General features: G+C 58.2%; 1 protein-coding gene across 1 annotated transcript in view; it reads left to right on the top strand.

Moving 5' to 3' along the window:
- Positions 1–291: 291 nt before the first annotated feature.
- Positions 292–20,562, top strand: part of ZFPM1 (zinc finger protein, FOG family member 1) — a 94,856-nt gene continuing 74,585 nt past the window's right edge. Inside the window, exon 1 of the mRNA XM_066583815.1 lies at positions 292–560. Within this exon, the coding sequence (XP_066439912.1) occupies positions 292–560 (269 nt within the window). The remainder of the gene's footprint in view (positions 561–20,562) is intronic.

Below are 20,562 nucleotides of genomic sequence, written 5' to 3'. Positions count from 1 at the left end.
GCAAAAATCCATTAATTTGTGGGACGCGGCGGAGTTGGTTTGGCTGCAGAATGATTAGTGGGGTTTACCAGCTGGTGCCCTCGCAGATCAGCTGACCGCTGTGACCGCACAGAGCTGCTTTGTTACTGGAAGCAGACAGCGCCGTACGTGGCTCAGTGGCCGAGTGTGGTACTGCAGGCTGTGTCCTCTTGAAATGAATCTTAGGATTTTTGGGGTAAATTCTCATCGGATCAGCTGACATTCTGCGTCCGGTTGAAGGTCCGTTTTATCCCCCATCACCTGCATGGAGCCATGACCGCGGTCGCAGCGCGCCTGTTTGCCTTGATTCTGCTATTCGCTGCTTTCGGATACAATGAAGACTTGTTGGTTCCCCTGATAAATCCTGAACATTGTGAGAAACCGACGTCCGCATTGCGGAGGAGCGATGGACGCCCTGCATGGGACTCGGGAGGGAATGTCAGCGCCAGACTCTCTCCAGTGCGGCCGGTCAAGACCGCCGACTGCGGCCAACTAACACTTCAAGGCACAACGAAAGGACTGGAAACGGCTTCTACTCCAAGGTCTCCATTAACGAGGTAGCCCTGTGCGCCTTCATTGTACACTAAGGAGCCCTTTATTAGACCCCCGTTTCTCACGATTGGCGCCCCCTGTATGGTAATTCCCCCCGTGACCCCGGAGTGCGGCATAAAGTCACGTGACAAGTTTTCCGTGGATCAGTTTCAGTGTGAATCCACATTAGATGGAAGATCCAGCGATCGGAGCGACTTCCAACGAGGCCGGTCATCGGTGCTAGACTAGCCGGGGTCTCACTGCGAACCGCGGGGGGTGGGGGGGGGTGGGTTTATCATGTAACGGTGTGGAGAGTATACAGAGAATGGCGCGATCGAGGAAAACATCCAGAGAGAGGGGATCCTGCGGACGGAAACAACTCATCCCTGAAAGGGGTCGGAGGAGGATGTCAGGAATCGTTCTGACCAACAGGCTGCACAGTCAGCTGAATACAACGCTGGAGCTCCAACTAACGTGTCCGAACGCACAACTCGCCGTTCCTCCGCACGGATGGTATAACAGCGGGCGACCAGTTCCAGCACCATTGTGTCTAAGAGGAACAGAAAGACTCCAGCGGGCAAAAGAGCGCAAAACTTGTATCACTGAGCAGCGGGAAAACATCTCCTGGTCAGATGGAGCCAGATTTATGTGCCTCCTGTGGTGCAGAGTGTAAGCTCTCACCTACGACCTGAAGGTTGCATGTTCGATCCCCGCGTGCGTCAGGTAGCCGGCTCAAGGTTGACTCAGCCTTCCATCCTTCCGAGGTCGGTAAAAGGAGCCCCCAGCTTGGTGGGGGGAAATAAGTAATAATTACCTGAAGCGCTGCGGAATAAGTTGGCGCTATACAAATACCAAGATTTATTTATTATGTGCTGATGGGAGGTCAGAATTTGGTGCAAGCAGCATGAATCGCTGACCCCTTCCTGTCCGCTGGTGGGGGTGCAGTAATGGTGGCGGAGGGGTCTCTCGGCGGGTCCTCTTTGGTTAACTGCACCACCAGAGCTTACAATCTAAACCCTGAAACAATAGTGTGCACAGATATCTGATGATGGTTAGCTACCTTCCTGTTTCCTATCTCCTCATTGTGCAGTGTGTATACAGATCTCGGTGGCTGATAACTGCGGGCGGAGTGATGCATACCTGATAGACTTCCACCTACTCTGCATGCTAGGCGGTGGCCCTCCTGCTGTGTGTGTTTGGAGGCTAATATAAACCAAGGGGTCGGTGGTCTGTATTGTAGTACACCCAATGGCCAAATGATGCCCCCCCACCCCTAATGCCGGGTGTGGTGACCCCACAAGTATGATGATGCCCCCCTCCTAATGCCGGGTTTGGTGACCCCACAAGTATGATGATGCCCCCCTAATGCCGGGTGTGGTGGCCCCACAAGTATGATGATGCCCCCCTAATGCCGGGTGTGGTGACCCCACAAGTATGATGATGCCCCCCCCCTAATGCCGGGTGTTGTGACCCCACAAGTATGATGATGCCCCCCTAATGCCGAGTGTGGTGGCCCCACAAGTATGATGATGCCCCCCTAATGCCGGGTGTGGTGACCCCGCAAGTATGATGATGCCCCCCTAATGCCGGGTGTGGTGGCCCCACAAGTATGATGATGTCCCCCTAATGCCGGGTGTGGTGGCCCCACAAGTATGATGATGTCCCCCTAATGCCGGGTGTGGTGACCCCACAAGTTTGATGATGCCCCCTTAATGCCGGGTGTGGTGACCCCACAAGTATGATGATGCCCCCCTAATGCCGAGTGTGGTGGCCCCACAAGTATGATGATGCCCCCCTAATGCCGAGTGTGGTGGCCCCACAAGTATGATGATGCCCCCTAATGCCGGGTGTGGTGACCCTACAGGTGTGATGCCCCCCTAATGCCGGGTGTGGTGACCCTACAGGTGTGATGCCCCCCTAATGCCGGGTGTGGTGACCCTACAGGTGTGATGCCCCCCTAACGCCGGGTGTGGTGACCCTACAGGTGTGATGCCCCCCTAACGCCGGGTGTGGTGACCCTACAGGTGTGATGCCCCCCTAACGCCGGGTGTGGTGACCCTACAGGTGTGATGCCCCCCTAACGCCGGGTGTGGTGACCCTACAGGTGTGATGCCCCCCTAACGCCGGGTGTGGTGACCCTACAGGTGTGATGCCCCCCTAACGCCGGGTGTGGTGACCCTACAGGTGTGCTGCCCCCCTAACGCCGGGTGTGGTGACCCTACAGGTGTGATGCCCTGACATTATGGTCCTTGGACCAGAATAGGTTTGTATCATGAGAGGAGACCCCAGAACAAGTTTTCCATCTCGTTCCCCCATGGACTTAGTAAATGAGGGGGGCTGCGGCTGGGGGGCTGCCGCCATCCCTCCTGGGGTTTAGGTGGTATGGGACATCTTCTAGTCTCTCCGACCCGCCGTTACCGGATGCCAGGACTGCCCGCTTCTGCTTTGCATCGAGCAATACAAAAGTAAATGAGGCCAAAGTAGAGCTAACCATGAAACGCCGAACCCCGTAAAGATGGCCGCCTGCACCCCTCCTAATGCGGTCCCTGGGGGCTCCCTCCTCTATTAACAGGGGCTTATGTTCCTACGACCCCTGAAGCTGAGCCTTCTGTTCCCGGAGTCGCTCCCTGCTTTTCCTCCCTTTGACTAGATGGAAGCTGGAGATAAGCTTCCTGGCCGATCTGCTCCCTGATAAGCATCTCGCAGCAGATAAAGGACGCTTATCTCCAGCAAGCAGACCAGAAGGGGCCAGGCAGTGAATAGAGGCAAAGACACAAGGGCTGCGCTCTACCGGGTCATGATTGATGCCATCCACTCCCTTCTCACCCGGGGAGCCATTTAGATGGAATACATTGTATCCCGCTGTAATGGAGGTAAGTCCGTCCGCAGGCATCTCTCCGTCCCACGCTGCCGATGCCCGCTGTATGTATAGTAGCTGTGTCAGGCAGACCCCCCCCCCATACCTTACACACATTATATATAATGCTTACTGTATAGATACGGCAATAGAACCAAGCTCACTACGTAGATGCGGGTCCAGAACAGAGTCTACTACACAGAGATAACAGAACCAAGGATACTAGTGTGGTACCAGAACCAAGCCTATCGCATAGATACTATACATAACAATGGCGGCCATATTAATCCCCACCCCATGAATTATCATATGATGGTGATATAAGGGCTGGAAAACGAATTCAATGATTGGCAGCCGGTGGACCGCCACTTATAGGCTGACGGCGGGCCGTTGTGGTCGGGATTATGAGGCCATCGCTGGCCTCCATGAAGGACCGCGGTAATGGGCCAATTACATGCTGGTCCCCCTCCCCCGTGTCTGACACCGGTGCCACCACCCTGCTTAACCAAATCAAGGTCAGTATCGTCAGTGACCCAATATCTAACATAGTAACAGTATATAAGGCTGCCCCCCCCATCCAGTACCGCCTATTACCCCCAATGTTATTCCTGAGGAATGAAGAAAAAACTCCAATGAGGTAGAAGCCAATAGTCTTCATTTAAAGGGGTTGTCCCGCGGCGGCAAGTGGGGGTATACACTTCTGTATGGCCTGGTCCTTAAAGGGGTTGTCCCGCGGCAGCAAGTGGGGTTCAGCACTTCTGTATGGCCGTTGCTGGCGTCCTCCTCTCCATGGTGCCGTCTAATTCCGATGTCTTCTGGCGTTTTTAGACGCGCTTGCGCAGTCCGGTCTTCTCCCTGGTGAATGGGGCCGCTCGTGCTGGAGAGCTGGTCCTCGTAGCTCCGCCCCGTCACGTGTGCCGATTCCAGCCAATCAGGAGGCTGGAATCGGCAATGGACCGCACAGAGCCCATGGTGCACCATGGGAGAAGACCCGCGGTGCATCGTGGGTGAAGATCCCGGCGGCCATCTTGGTGAAGGAAGAAAGAAGACGTCGCAGAGCGGGGATTCGAGTAAGTAATAAATTATTATTATTTTTTTTTTTTTTAACACATCCTTTGGGGTTGTCCTGCGCCGAACGGGGGGCCTATGGAAAAAAAAAAACCCGTTTCGGCGTGAGACAACCCCTTTAAGGGAGAAACAAATCATTTTTCGCTTTTTAACCCCTTGAATATCGGCACCACATTGGCTATGCGCCAATCCAGTGGAGCAGACCCGTCACTTAGAGCGCGGGGGTGAATGCCATCGAGACCCGGTGATTTGTCTATTGTAATCTCTTTAGACGGCCCTGCAGCGGGTCGGGCCCCGTTCACACGGGACGAGCGGTGGGACAACGTGCCGCAGCTTGTGGCTATGGCTGGCCTCCCTCAGCACTGAACCGCTAGTCGTTCCGTTTTCTGCAGGTATTTACATGGGGCGACTCGCTCCGTCTCTCGTGGGTATTAAATCCCAAACGTAAATCCGAAGTGCGCTCAGCAGTAAGCGGCCGCGGGGCGTAACGTTACCTGCGGTAGATCTCATCGCGATCTCTGGCGATTCTTGGGGAAGCTGCCCGGGACTTTTCACTCCGCTGGCCGAGGCCTTGGACACTAAACGATGGGCTCGCTTGCACGCGGCGGCGGTGGTCTCTCGGCGCCGGCTATCCTCGAAGATGCACCCGGTATTGGATGCAAATCATGTTGTGACGTTCTCACCAATCTGGAGGCGCACTTCCTGCCGGAGAGATTTGGGCTGAGAGGTGGGAGCCGTTGGGACATCGCAGGCGTCCTGAGCGCTGCGGCCGCGACCAGCGATCGCCTGCCAATGTGACTTACTGGATATTTTACCTCAAACGGAGCGCCGTGAGGTGAAGGCCGACCCAGCCCCCCGCCGTGAGGTGAAGGCCGACCCAGCCCCCCCGCCGTGAGGTGAAGGCCGACCCAGCCCCCCCGCCGTGAGGTGAAGGCCGACCCAGCCCCCCCGCCGTGAGGTGAAGGCCGACCCAGCCCCCCCCCCCGCCGTGAGGTGAAGGCCGACCCAGCCCCCCCCCCGCCGTGAGGTGAAGGCCGACCCAGCCCCCCCCCGCCGTGAGGTGAAGGCCGACCCAGCCCCCCCCCCGCCGTGAGGTGAAGGCCGACCCAGCCCCCCCCCGCCGTGAGGTGAAGGCCGACCCAGCCCCCCCCCGCCGTGAGGTGAAGGCCGACCCAGCCCCCCCCCCGCCGTGAGGTGAAGGCCGACCCAGCCCCCCCCCGCCGTGAGGTGAAGGCCGACCCAGCCCCCCCCCGCCGTGAGGTGAAGGCCGACCCAGCCCCCCCCCGCCGTGAGGTGAAGGCCGACCCAGCCCCCCCCCGCCGTGAGGTGAAGGCCGACCCAGCCCCCCCCCCCCCCCCGCCGTGAGGTGAAGGCCGACCCAGCCCCCCCCCCCCCCGCCGTGAGGTGAAGGCCGACCCAGCCCCCCCCCCCGCCGTGAGGTGAAGGCCGACCCAGCCCCCCCCCCCGCCGTGAGGTGAAGGCCGACCCAGCCCCCCCCCCCCGCCGTGAGGTGAAGGCCGACCCAGCCCCCCCCCCCCGCCGTGAGGTGAAGGCCGACCCAGCCCCCCCCCCCGCCGTGAGGTGAAGGCCGACCCAGCCCCCCCCCCCCCGCCGTGAGGTGAAGGCCGACCCAGCCCCCCCCCCGCCGTGAGGTGAAGGCCGACCCAGCCCCCCCCCCCCCCGCCGTGAGGTGAAGGCCGACCCAGCCCCCCCCCCCCCCGCCGTGAGGTGAAGGCCGACCCAGCCCCCCCCCCCCCCCGCCGTGAGGTGAAGGCCGACCCAGCCCCCCCCCCCCCCGCCGTGAGGTGAAGGCCGACCCAGCCCCCCCCCCCGCCGCGAGGTGAAGGCCGACCCAGCCCCCCGCCGTGAGGTGCTATTCTTGCCTGTCGGTCAAAGTTTACGCCATTTTTCCCGAATGTTGTGGGGGCTGCAGGGGCGCTAACATGCTGGGGGTCCAACGCATCATGGACCGCCTGAGCTGCTGCCCTCCAGAAGCCTTGGTTTCTCCAATTAGTTACATCTCTGAGGGCTTCCGGAGCTTTCTCCTGCCCTCGGGGGTTACGGCCGCCTCCTGCGCTCCGCAGTGATGGATGGTCGGCCCCCGTAGCCCTCGGGTGTTTGTAGGTACAGGATGTTGGGTGGGATCCCCGCCGTTGGGCTCCTGAATGTTCCTGCACAGTCCCGGGGCATCGTCCTTCAGTAATATCCCATCGCTGCGGGGGACATGAAGTCCATGAAGAGCTGCTAATGGTCACCAAGTGGTGAAACGTAGCGGGCGCCGGTCAGTCATGGACCCATGACCCCCTTTAGTATGGAGCCGCCAGCGGCCTGTACGGGGCCTAGCTAACAACTGAGGTCTGCGCCACACGGACCCCGCCATCAGCCCGCAGCAATCCATACTGTGACTCATCGGGCCGCGCTAGTTCCCACTTGGCCCCATGAGCCCGGAGGAAGCCCCCATGTCCGGTGTTGTCATGGTAACTGAGGCCTTCTGTCCCGTATAAAAGCTATAGAGCGCGGCGCCGACTGGCGGGATCTGTGTTTGGCGCCTCCTGCACTGAATGTGATTTCTGCCGGAGTCGCTTTGCTCGGACCATTCTCGCAGACGCCGGCGGCTGTGATTATTGGGCCCCCGTGGACGGCCGCTGTTCTGTCTGCCGTGGGGGTACGTATTCCCAGTGTGGATCGAGGAATGTTAAATGTTTGCACTTTGGAATATCCCGTGCGTCTGGCGTCAATATCGCTCCTCGCCTGATAATTCATGTGGCTTCGGCACGGGCGGCCGCTGCTATACCCGTGTGCTCTCGGGCCGCCGCAGGTAACGCCGCTTCATTTTTGCATTCTGCTTTTCCCGGACTTTCAGACTTCACTGCTTAAACACAAAAGTGCCGCTGGAGCTCGCCGAAGTCCGCCATGACACTATTTACAGATGTGTTGGGACCGTGAGAGAACGTTCACCCTGTTGTTACCGCGCCATACTCGTATGCTGGCGTTTAAGACTGCTGATATATATGTGGCGCTCCCCTGGATGGTCATTCTCCCTGTCCGCCTCGACATCCAGCGAGGCCGGTCACCGGTGCTAGACTAGCCGGGGTCTCGCTGCCAACCGTGGGGGGGGGGGGGGGGGGGTTGTTATCATGTAACGGTGTGGAGAGTATACAGAGAATGGCGCAATCAAGGAAAACATCCAGCGGAAGGGGATCCTGCGGACGGAAACAACTCATCACTGAAAGGGGTCGGAGGAGGATGTCCGGAATCGTTCTGACCAACAGGCTGCTGAATACAACGCTGGAGCTCCAACTAACGTGTCCGAACGCACAACTCGCCGTTCCTCCGCACGGATGGTATAACAGCGGGCGACCAGTTCAGGCGCCATTATGTCTAAGAGAAACAGAGACTCCAGCGGGCAAAAGAGCGCAAAACTTGTATCACTGAGCAGCGGGAAAACATCTCCTGGTCAGATGGAGCCAGATTTATGTGCTGATGGGAGGCAGAATTTGGCGCAAGCAGCATGAATCGCTGACCCCTTCCTGTCAGCCGGTGAGAACATGTCAGCACTGCCATCTAATCTGTGGCAACTACAAGAAGCTTCCTGTCCGCAGGGGCCGGTGTTCCTGCAGGTTTCATCACCAAGTGGGATCTACACCGCGACGAATTGGAGACCAGAGGAGTTGCGGCGGTAGACGGGGGCTGATAGGGGGGCACCGGGGTATGTAGTTCTGCTGGCATCACTTGCAGAGTATATGTCTTGCCCTATAAATTGGCGCGGTCGTTGGCGCCATGTGAATCCCAAGTTGCAGAATCTTCGGCTTTGCTTGCGGCGCTCAGCCTTGTGGCCCCCGCCGGCCGTGCAGGGGTTAATATGCTGTATCAACGCAAATGGCAATAAGTAATCTCCTTGATTTTCTAAATACACGGCTGCTTCTCGGGTCTCTCGTGTCCCTCTGGCGCGAATCCGTCTCCCTGATAAAGCAGAAAGTTGAACCGGCCCCATTACTGAGCGCTGATGGTTGCATCGATAAGGCCTTGATAATGGCGCAGATAAGCGGCCTCCGCAGCCAATCTCGCCGCTCTTCCTCCTATTAACATTCCCCACCAGCCGCGGCCGGGGAGCTGCCTCCTCGCTGCCTCCTCGCTGCTCGGCTTCCACTCCTCCGGCAGATAAGGCTGGAAACACTGACTTCATCGCGCGCTGATTAAAGTGTCTGGCGGCCGATAATACAGATAAATTATGTTTTTCAAAGAGGTAAGAAGGGAAGGAAAATAAAAAGGACATTTTTTTCCCATTTTTCCAGATCCACATATATTAGGGGCCCCTCCCCCGCACGGCTGTACGCCAGACCCGGCCGCGCAGTGGGCCACGGAGCTGACGCTCTAATTGGTGAGGTCTGTCAAATTGTAGAGTATGGAAACGCAGTGTTACGGCTGCGGCGCGTCAGGGCTCATTCACACAAGCGTCTGTTCAGTCCGTAATTCGCACAGATTTCTTCCCACGGGCAGCGCCGTTCGTATTGGTGGATTCCGGCAGGCGATTTTCAGTCTCGTATTTTGGTGCGTATTTGCTGTGAGGTGACTCGCATTCGTTCGCCTTTTTTCCCTTGTTTTGTGCGCACAAATACAGTGAACACGGATGAAACGCGCGCCAAAGATGCCTGTACATCAAATACCCCCAAAACGCTGCGGAGTTTGAGGACCAGAGGATCATCCGCCCGTGCGACTGCGGCTCCGTAGGCTCCCAATCAGGGCCTGAAAGCGCCTCGCCCTCGTCTCCGCTGCGCCCGCGTGCATTGGTTACCTTTTTTTTTACCTATATAGAGAAACGCAGCAGACTTCTTACTTGTACGGCGGACCACCACAAAGTAAGTGCACGGCGGGCTCTACGGTTCGTGGGCTGCCGCTGCCACGGGCGTCTGCACCGGATTCTTTATATATAGATCATTTCAAGATGGCGTCTTTTAGGCACGCAGCTCCTTCCATCCTGGTTTATCCTCTATTGCTAGGCACGTTGGTAAGCCTGCTTAAGAGGTTGGCGCCCGCTGGGTGGCGCTGTGGAGGCGTGGCCCCGCAGCCCGCTGGGTGGCGCTGTGGAGGCGTGGCCTCGTCGACTGCTGGGTGGCGCTGTGGAGGCGTGGCCCTGCCGCCCGCTGGGTGGCGCTGTGGAGGCGTGGCCCTGCCGCCCGCTGGGTGGCGCTGTGGAGGCGTGGCCCCGCCGCCCGCTGGGTGGCGCTGTGGAGGCGTGGCCCCGCCGCCCGCTGGGTGGCGCTGTGGAGGCGTGGCCCCGCCGCCCGCTGGGTGGCGCTGTGGAGGCGTGGCCCTGCCTTCCATTTACATATTAGCAATAAATGTGGGTCACATCAAAGATACGTAATTTCCATCGCCGCTGTGCGAAGAGCTCTGTGACTACTTGTACGCATCCGTGGTAGTGTGCGAAATGTAAGGCGAATGGGCGCCACGCCCTCACCGGCCGCCGGGCATCTCGCCAGCCGTAAGTTTCAGCTTATCAGGAAGCATTGGTGCGAACGCTCTGCTGTGGTCCCCTGAATGGAGGACTGGCGGCATTCTGTGAGCTTGGCCTTACGACTCCTGATTGGCGCAAGTACTGAATCTGGTGAGGAGGCAAGGATGCTGGAACGACCGCCGAGCAGCACAAGTGCCACTTCACCTCCTCCGGGTGTTGGGCGCTGCAGGGCGCACTTGTGCTGGCGGTGGGCGGTTAGTTGGTTCTTCGGGCTGGCGGGATAGCATTGTAGATGGCGCTTCGCCCTGATACGCCACGTGTTTGGTATTCCAGGGGAAGCGTCGGTTGTGCCGCGGCGGCTGAGGACCACCTGATGCCGTAGCTGGGGGTCCTCTCCCTCTAATCGCTCCTCAGACTGTTGTCTTCTGTGGAACGCTAACGAACGTTTCCTCGTCAATGAGACCGCGGCGGAGGGAGTGGATCGCCCGAAGCGTTTTCTAGCTGCTGGGGCCATTGGCCAGTTGCCATGGTGCTCCGCGTCGGCCTCTGAGCCCCCTCTACCGCCAGACTGCATGCTCAGACTCCTCCTATGGCGCACACGGATGCCGCGGCGCAGACGTCTCATCATTCATCTAGCAGCAGCTTTTGGAGGGTGGCAGGAAGCGGGAGCGCCGCCTGTGGGAGAAGATGCAAACTCCACACGGGTTCCTTCGTACTTCTTGGCGCGGTGCAGCTGGACTTCTGGGGCTTGTAGTTCCTGTAGGTGACTGGCGTCGGGTCAGGTTGGCCGCCGCTCGGGACTCGCTGCTCGATAAATCCTGTTCCATGCGATTCCACCGTGTGACGTGATAACATCTCCCGGCAGCTAATGTTACCCTCGCCATGAATATAGCGCATTGTGCGGCCGCCGCGCCGGGCCAGGCTGTCTCCATGTAAGTAATACACGTGCGGATGCTGATGTGCGAGACGGGAGCCTCTTAGTGAGGACGCCATCTTTACTGTGACCCGAGCCGAGCGCTCAGCAGCCATCTGTAACGGAGCCCCGCGACACGGATGTAATAGCTTGTAACGCCGTTAACCCCGCGATCTGCCGGGGAAAGAGTACTGGTGAAAACGGTCTATCCTTGTAAGTGCAGAGACCGAGGGGGACTACAACCCCCAGCATGGCCGACCGCCATACAGGATTACTATACCGTGCAGGGAGGAAACTACAACCCCCACCATGGCCGACCGCCATACGGGATTACTATACTCTGCAGGGAGGACACTACAACCCCCAGCATGGCCGACCGCCATACAGGATTACTATACCCTGCAGGGAGGAAACTACAACCCCCAGCATGGCCGGCCGCCATACGGGATTACTATACCCTGCAGGGAGGACACTACAACCCCCAGCATGGCCGACCGCCATACAGGATTACTATACCCTGCAGGGAGGACACTACAACCCCCAGCATGGCCGACCACCATATGGGATTACTATACCCTGCAGGGAGGACACTACAACCCCCAGCATGGCCGGCCGCCATACAGGATTACTATACTCTGCAGGGAGGACACTACAACCCCCAGCATGGCCGGCCGCCATACAGGATTACTATACTCTGCGGGGGAGGACACTACAACCCCCAGCATGGCCGACCGCCATACAGGATTACTATACTCTGCAGGGAGGACACTACAACCCCCAGCATGGCCGGCCGCCATACGGGATTACTATACTCTGCAGGGAGGACACTACAACCCCCAGCATGGCCGACCACCATACGGGATTACTATACTCTGCGGGGAGGACACTACAACCCCCAGCATGGCCGACCACCATACGGGATTACTATACCCTGCGGGGGAGGACACTACAACCCCCAGCATGGCCGACCACCATACGGGATTACTATACCCTGCGGGGAGGACACTACAACCCCCAGCATGGCCGACCGCCATACGGGATTACTATACCCTGCGGGGAGGACACTACAACCCTCAGCATGGCCGACCACCATACAGGATTACTATACCCTGCAGGGAGGACACTACAACCCCCAGCATGGCCGACCACCATACAGGATTACTATACCCTGCAGGGAGGACACTACAACCCCCAGCATGGCCGACCGCCATACGGGATTACTATACTCTGCGGGGAGGACACTACAACCCCCAGCATGGCCGACCGCCATACGGGATTACTATACCCTGCAGGGAGGACACTACAACCCCCAGCATGGCCGACCGCCATACGGGATTACTATACTCTGCGGGGAGGACACTACAACCCCCAGCATGGCCGACCACCATACAGGATTACTATACCGTGCAGGGAGGACACTACAACCCCCAGCATGGCCGACCGCCATACGGGATTACTATACCCTGCAGGGAGGACACTACAACCCCCAGCATGGCCGACCGCCATACGGGATTACTATACTCTGCGGGGGAGGACACTACAACCCCCAGCATGGCCGACCGCCATACAGGATTACTATACTCCGCCCCCAGGGACACTACAACCCCCAGCATGGCCGACCGCCAGACAGGATTACTATACTCCGCCCCCAGGGACACTACAACCCCCAGCATGGCGGCCGCACTATAATCCGCTCCGTCCGTGAAGTAAATCTTCCCGCTTTGATTACGACTTTTCTGCTCTGCACATTTGGTAATGGCGGCCGGCGTAAAGCGCTTGCTGTTCTCCTTGGCGCTGTCGCTGGGTGGCCATTGGGGAGCCTCTTCTCCGTGCCCGCGGCTCCCGGTTTCTCCGCCCGGCTGCGGCTAACGTTTAGTACTGATGGAGTCGCTCGCGGCCGCGCCGGATGGTCGTCGCACGTGTTTGTAGCAGCAGGCATGTTCTACAGCAGGATTTACACTTCTAGTATTGATGACTTTGCGGACTACAACCCCCATCCTCCTCCGTCAGCAGAGGGCATGCTGGGAGCTGGGTGATGTGGCACTTTATTAACCCCGTCCGGGGCGGTGGTATCTTGCGCCGTTAATGTGGCGCTTATCGCGGCGATCGCTGCGTGTTGTTTGCACCTCGCCATGGGGTAAAGTTCAGCGGTCGTCCTGATGGGGCTCCGGGGAGGAGGGGGAGGGGAGATAAAGAGCCCCGATAACCAGGGGCCGCTGCTGGAGGAGTTCTATCAATGTTATCTATCGGCTGTTCGCGCTCCGCAGACGCTCTTGTTTTTAGCTTATCTCGCTCCACCAAAATGCCAGGAACAGCGAATCGCCACTCTGATAATCACGGAGCCGCGATAAAACGCCAACAATAAATTAAGAAATCTGCAGCTGCTTCTCTGCTCTTTGTTCTCCGGGAAACTCGCTTCATGGACGTTAATAATTGCCGTCTCCCCGCCTGCGCTGCCGCGGATCCGGGCGGTGTGTGCGCAAATATTCACGCCCTGGAAGGTGAAGCTGATCCTGTGACTTGTATCGCTGCTCCATGGAGCTGCCGCCATGTTGGAGCGGTCCGGCTCGCCGCGCACACCTTCAGTTGCGCAGAGAATGAGTAAAGACGTGATCGGCGCGGTCCCCGCTGACTTGGCGTGGGATTGTTGTGAATCGCGTCTCTATGCGGAAGGCTCATTCACGTTGCGGTTAGGGTTTCCGCTGACCTTAATGGCGTCCGTCCGGCTACGGTGAACCCTCCCCTGCAATGTCAACAAGCCTCGAAGTGCGAGCGGTCGCCCGTCCTGTAGCATGTAGTGTACTGACCCCTCGGACCTGCGCAGGCCGCTGTCATCTGGTATCCACGTTCCGGTCATTGTGAGAGCTGTGCTTGCTGTCATTGAATGGAAACCTTGTTTGCATAGAGAAGCTTAAAACGACCCCCCGGTCCTGGACAAGGATGGCCGACCTGTTTTTCAAGTTTCTCGGTTGCACGCTGCAGTCGGATGCTGCTGGTCAGCACTAACGCCATCTTGGGCTTCCAAGACCAGAGGGTCGCTTCACAACCTGGGTGACCTGAAGCCAATCACGCCTGCTGGTCAATGTGCTAATACTGGTTACCTGCACTGCTACATTGTAGCAGAGCTGCGCTGATACACTGTAACAAACCCTCAGCTGTGCGCGGCTACTATGTGTCTGAAAGCTCCTGCCAGCTGCGGGTCACTAATCATTTTAAAGGGACCCCGTCGCCTCCGTCCGGCCCCAGCCAAGTCTGAGAGAGCGCGGAACGCACCGGACTCCGAAGGGAGTCGGACCTCCATGCAGCGTGCAATTGGTGGGCAACGGTGCAGAAACCAGGGGGCGGGCGAGTACATCCTGGCTGCCTGTCCCCAGCCTGATATACTGATGCCCCGTCCTGGGTGGACCCCCGCTCCGGACCCCTCCAGCTGGTGATACGTGAGCGCCGCAGCCTCTCCTGAGGTCTGTGATGTCACGTTCAGCAGTCACATGATCTGAGCGTACGGGACAGCGCCACTAAATACCAGCCTGACACCAGCACCACAACCACTTCAAACAGCTGGTTAGTTGTAGACCCCTGGTCTCCGAAAACACCTTTTATTGACTGTTCATGGTTGATCTTACCTAAACCTGTGCGAACACTAAGCAGGAAGAGGTGGAGCTGCGCTGATGGCGGCCGGCACCAGGACTCTTCCACAGGTCACAGTTTGGGGTCTGTGGTTTAAATGTTGACCCAGTGAGGTACAAGGAGACTCGGGTGGGCTTCACCTACTGCACATTTTTGTCCTTCCGTTTACTACTGAGCCCGGTGCCAGCCGCCATCAGCGGAGCTTCACCCGTAGGTGGGAGCCGCTCGGCGTTATGGCGCCCTATGGGCTCTGTCTCTGTGGAGGTTCTTTTACACGGGACAACTGTTGGGTACCCAACAGCCGCCCCCGGACAGTCTCACAGCCACCCCACCCCCTTGACCATTGCTGCTGTGCCTACGCAGGACTGCCGGTCATTGAGGTGAGCGGAGCGGGTCCGGATCATTCACAGTAAACAGGAGTCGCTCAAGGATTGGTTGACCATTTATGTGGCGGACAGGGGAGCGTTCTCTCACTCTGCACCCGTCCGCGCGTACGTAGGGCACTTCTCGCCTGAACTGGCGGTTTCCAGCAACAGTCGCCCCTTCACTTCCAGCAAGCAGAGATCTTACATAATCATTAGAAAGCTGAAGATCTCTTTGGCGCACGATTCCCCTTTCCTCCTTGCGATTTGCGCCCGTTGTGCCACCTGTCCTTCAGCTAATGACTGGCGGCCGTAGATTTATCTTTAATTCCTGTTTTGCGCTTTATCTCGGCCACCTCTGCCCCATAAATCTGTCACTGCTCTGCGGCACAAAGTTCTTCCGTTTTTCGCCCCCCTGGCTGCGCCGGCGGCTCCGACTATTAGTGATTGTGTGCCGTGAAGTGTTACAATCTGCTGTAATCTATCAGACCTCTATCTGCTCTATCGGAGAGCGGAGAATGGCCGGGCCTGGAGATGGCGCCGCGCTGCGGGGCTGACGAACACGCCAGTTACATGGATGCAGACTTGGCACCGGCAGCGTTCTCCTCTGAAACCAATCTGGCAGATATCAGTGGAGCCGGTCTTTCTCAGGCTCCCCCCCCCCTCCTTATCTGTTCCCCCCACATTATCTCCTCGCTCCGTCAGCGCGGCGCTCTCCTTATTGTCTCCTCGCCGGCACTCAATGCTCCTCTTCTTCACTGTCCATTCATTGGGAAGGCTTGGTATTTGGGGAGATGGGGTGGGGGGTGGGGTGGACTAATCCTAGTGCATGGTCCGGCATGGCGGAGGTGAGTGGGGGGGACGACTAATCCTAGTGCATGGTCCGGCATGGCGGAGGTGGGGGATGACTAATTCTAGTGCATGGTCCAGCATGGCGGAGGTGGGGGGGGGACGACTAATTCTAGTGCATGGTCCAGCATGGCGGAGGTGGGGGGGGGACGACTAATTCTAGTGCATGGTCCAGCATGGCGGAGGTGAGTGGGGGAGACGACTGATCCTAGTGCATGGTCCGGCATGGCGGAGGTGGGGGATGACTAATTCTAGTGCATGGTCTAGCATGGCGGAGGTGGGGGGGGGGGACGACTAATTCTAGTGCATGGTCCAGCATGGCGGAGGTGGGGGGGGGGGGGGGACGATGACTAATCCTAGTGCATGGTCCAGCATGGCGGAGGTGGGGGGGTGGGGCATGGGAACAACTAATCCTAGTGCGTGGTCCAGCATGGTGGGGGGTGGGAAGGGGCAACTTATCCTAGTGCATGGCCCAGCATGGAGGAGGTCGGGGAGGGGGGGAACGACTAATCCTAGTGCATGGTCCGGCATGGCGGAGGGGACGACTAATCCTAGTACATGGTCCGGCATGGCGGAGGTGGAGGGGACGACTAATCCTAGTGCATGGTCCGGCATGGCGGAGGTGGAGGGGACGACTAATCCTAGTGCATGGCCCAGCATGGCGGAGGTCGGGCGCACTGGGTTCATTTTGGATGACAGGGTAGGTGCTCCTTGTGGAGCGCCTTTAGTAGGAGTCTTCTAAAACCAGAAGCGAGATGGTAGAACGGCGCCCCCTATTGGACGCAGCTGCCCTGGAAGTCCGTGTCTGACCTGTAATGTAACATGAAAGGCACAGTCCGGAGTCTATATCAGCGGTGCGGCGCCTGTGGCTTGCCAACCCGCCGGCGCATCAGGACTGTGGCCTGCTCGGGGTCCAGGGGGCGGTCCTAATTGGTGAATTGACTACATAGTTACTGATAGGACTGCCCACTGGACTCCTGAGCTTCAGCAGGGGGACATATGGGTCTCCTCCTGCTCTGTATCCGGTGTACAGCGGACGGTTCCCTGTATGGGGGTCTCAGGCAGCCCCTTCCAAAAAGAAGCTTTATGCTAATGGCTGTTGGTTTGGCGTCTCACCCCGGACATTGGGGGGCGCTGCAGCCTGAGACTCCTGTTCCCATACCATACATGACTTCCTGTTGGTGGAGACCTTCTACTATCGCTGACTGACGGGGACGGAGCTGATCAGCTGATTCCTGGTGCGGCTGTCACTGGTCAGCAGTGGAAGCACAAGGGCAGCAGAGCTGCACGGCCCACAGTGACCGCCGCGGGATCAGTAGGGATCAGAGTCGTCGTCCGCTATCTATAATAGTCCTGGAGTAAAATTAATGAAGCTAAAATAAAAAGCGTCCCCCTGAAATGATTGCGTCCCCCTGAAATGATTGCGTCCCCCTGAAATGATTGCGTCCCCCTGAAATGATTGCGTCCCCCTGAAATGGCCTCAAAACTGCCCACTAGGACGTCCGTTGTACGAGACTAAGCGGCGGCGGACCGTGATGCTTCTCTGGACCTAACGGACAAATGACCCATTCACCGCACTTCATGTAAACGGCAAACGGGCAAGGGGAGGGGCTGGAGCTGTAAGACCGCCCACTTGACAGTGTGCTGCTCATTAGCATATGGCCAAGCAGCCATTTCTTGGGGGGGCTGCGTTGTTGGGGTCATTCGGTATGATGACATTGGCGCTGTTCTACGGGCTTTATAATGACAACATTGGCGTAAACCTTGGATCCGTATTCGTCACCTCCCGCCGCAGGAAACCTCGTAAATACCTTCGGATCGGAGTGCGCCAATTATTGGAGAACTGAAGGGTTTATTTCTCTGTGGAAGAAAGGAGGTTTGTGGAGATGCTTGTCAGGTGGGCAGCGGATGGCAGAGCGCCGGGGGGCCGCGGTCTAATGCCGCCCATGCCAGCGGCTGCGGGGATCCGAAGCATTCGTGTGGCGGGTGGGTTCCTGTAGTTAGACATGTGGGAGCCGCGGCTTTGGAGCGCCTCTCCTGTAGGCTTCTGTGAAGGGCAGTCGGCGGTCGCCAGGTCAATGTCTGGGGGGCAGCATTATGGGGGGCAGAGAAGTTACTGCGCTTCCTGTCCTTCGTACCATTGAGAACACTTGGAGATCATGCAATGCTTCCTGGGAAATAGGTATGCAAATGAGGGATGGCAGAATGCTCTGTAGCGCCACCTATTGGGCTATACCTACCCTGTATATCCTTGCCGTGCAGCATGACTGCGGATATAAGGACCCCCCCCCCATAGCGCCGCGCGCCCGTCGGCCGACCCGGATTCCTGGGAGGTGTGCCGTTGACAGAGGGTTGATCACTTTTTGGCTTGTGTAACAGATGCAATCAGCCGACTAGGGAACATTTGCGCATTTGTTGATTGATCGCGGTCTTGTTTACGCCGCAGTCTTCTGGAAGGAACGCTCTTGCTCCTTTACTCTTAAAGGGACATACACAGATTCTTGCGATGTGCAACATTGTTCCAATCCTTTCTAAGTGAAGTCTTACATGGGAGCGTGAGAACGGCCTCCGAAGGTGCGGTCTGCACGCTGACGGTGTGCGCTCCGGCCGGCAGCGCCGTATAATACTTATCAGGAGGCTCAGATTTTCTACCTTGGATTTCAGTTCACTCCCATGTTGCATCAGCACAGCACTAGCTGAGGCTCTACCATTTCTGCCTGCTGGAGGGACAGTTAATTATCGTAGGTGAATATAGAAGGCAACATGAGCTCCAGCCCATAAGTATCCAGTCAGGAGGATGAGCTGTGATCTCCTCTACTGTACCTGTGTGACATCAGTAACTGACAGGACTGTCTGTGTCCCTCTAGCACCGCAGAGACTGAGCCCCCAAGTAGATCTGAGCCGGGCAGGACTGCGATCACATGACCATCTGAGGAGGAGGCCGGGGGTCTCACACCAGGGGGAGAGCTGCCGAGTGAATGATGATAAATCCCCGGAGCGGCGCTTTATATAGAGAGAAGCTGTGCGGCAGCGGGCCGGCGACCCAACCTGGAGGTCCTGCTCAGCGGAGATCCGTCCGTTTCTTCGGGCGCCTAGAATCCTGGATTTGCCCACCATGAAAACGACGTGCGTAGCGCTAATTCTGGATCCACACGCATCGCTGCGGGCGCCGCTCCTGTACGACCAGTAACTCTCCAGCCGGGGATCACATGAAGAAAGCTGGAGTAGCCTGTGGGAGAAGCGCAGGAGGGGTAACCCATGTGTCTGCCACAGGCTATGTGGTCTCCCTGCAGGTGAGCGCTTTCTCTCAGGTAGCAGCCACATCTCCGGGGCACAAGAGGCTGGGGCTGGTTATTACTAGGCCAGCGGCAGAAGGGAAACCTGGGGCTCATCCCCTTACAGGACAGATTCTGCATATAGCAAAGTTCTGTAACCTTCTGATACTTTGTTTCAGTTCCTCGCTATTTTCACGACTGCTGCTTCGTGTCAATGAATGGAAACATTTCAGTTCATATGAGAAGCCATCCTGAGCTTGATGCTTTTCACAGCTGACAGTTTGGTCCAGTTGCATCCAGTGCGGACGATTGGTTGTGAGCTAAACCTCCCGGACTCCGGACTGATACGCGTTAGAGTTACGCTGGGGGGAACGACCATCAGAACTAATATACGTAGGAACTGGCGTCCGGGGAAACGTCCGCCCGGCTGCTCTCACCCCGTCCTGCAGTTTTCCCCACTGACCGCAACGGGAGAAAAAACGTGAAAACTCCATTCTGTTAGTTTTTCTTCAACGTCGGCCGTCTTTAGTCCGCGAACCACGCGAAATCGAGGCGAGAAAAAAAGACAAAAAAACGGAAAGCTGAAGACTGATGTGAACAGAGTCCAAATCGCCAGGTTGATATTTTGGGCAAGTGAGCAGCGAGCGCAGTAAGGGTCCGTCCACATCGGCGTCGCAGGGTCTGTCTAGATGAAATGGCGCCGCCGACTCAACTGAATGGATGCCATTATAGTTAAAGGGGTTGTCCAGGGTCAGAAAAACATGGCTGCCTTCGTCCAAGCGCTGCGCCTCGCTTGTCCGCGGCTCCCCGTGATAGGATGGCGAGGCGGCGTTTGGTTTTTACGGTTGCCGTGTGTTTCTGCCTCTTAGGATGGATGGAATGCTGACGGGAGCAGCGGCGGAATGACGGGAGCAGCGGCGGAATGACGGGAGCAGCGGCGGAATGACGGGAGCACCGGCCGAATGACTCGCGAGAGACGAGCAAAAAAGAGTAAAGAAAGTGGAAACTAAAGCTTTATGTAGAACTAACGGATACTGAAGGTGTCGCCCCCCCCCCCCCCCTCTCCAACCACTCCTCACTTCCCTGCCGCGGTCTTGCTGCCCTGGTGCCCTCGTGTCGCCGGTGCCCTTGTGTCGTCGGTGCCCTCGTGTCGCCGGTGCCCTGGTGCCCTCGTGTCGCCGGTGCCCTGGTGCCCTCGTGTCGCCGGTGCCCTGGTGCCCTCGTGTCGCCGTGGCCTTGGTGCCCTCGTGTCGCCGTGGCCTTGGTGCCCTCGTGTCGCCGGTGCCCTGGTGCCCTCGTGTCGCCGGTGCCCTGGTGTCGCCGCGGCCCTGGTGCCCTCGTGTCGCCGCGGCCCTGGTGCCCTCGTGTCGCCGCGGCCTTGGTGCCCTCGTGTCGCCGGTGCCCTCGTGTCGCCGCGGCCTTGGTGCCCTCGTGTCGCCGGTGCCCTCGTGTCGCCGTGGCCTTGGTGCCCTCGTGTCGCCGCGGCCTTGGTGCCCTCGGTGCTTCTGCCCTGGTATATGCCCAGCAGGCAGGTATAACGGGGTGAGTGGCGCTCCTTAGTCACACAATGGAGGTCAGCCGCCTCGGACCCCTCTGTGCTGGCT

The sequence above is a fragment of the Eleutherodactylus coqui genome, chromosome 11 (genome assembly GCF_035609145.1).
Source record: "Eleutherodactylus coqui strain aEleCoq1 chromosome 11, aEleCoq1.hap1, whole genome shotgun sequence".
Classification (NCBI taxonomy): Eukaryota; Metazoa; Chordata; class Amphibia; order Anura; family Eleutherodactylidae; genus Eleutherodactylus; species Eleutherodactylus coqui.
This window is presented reverse-complemented; position numbering and strand designations above follow the sequence as displayed.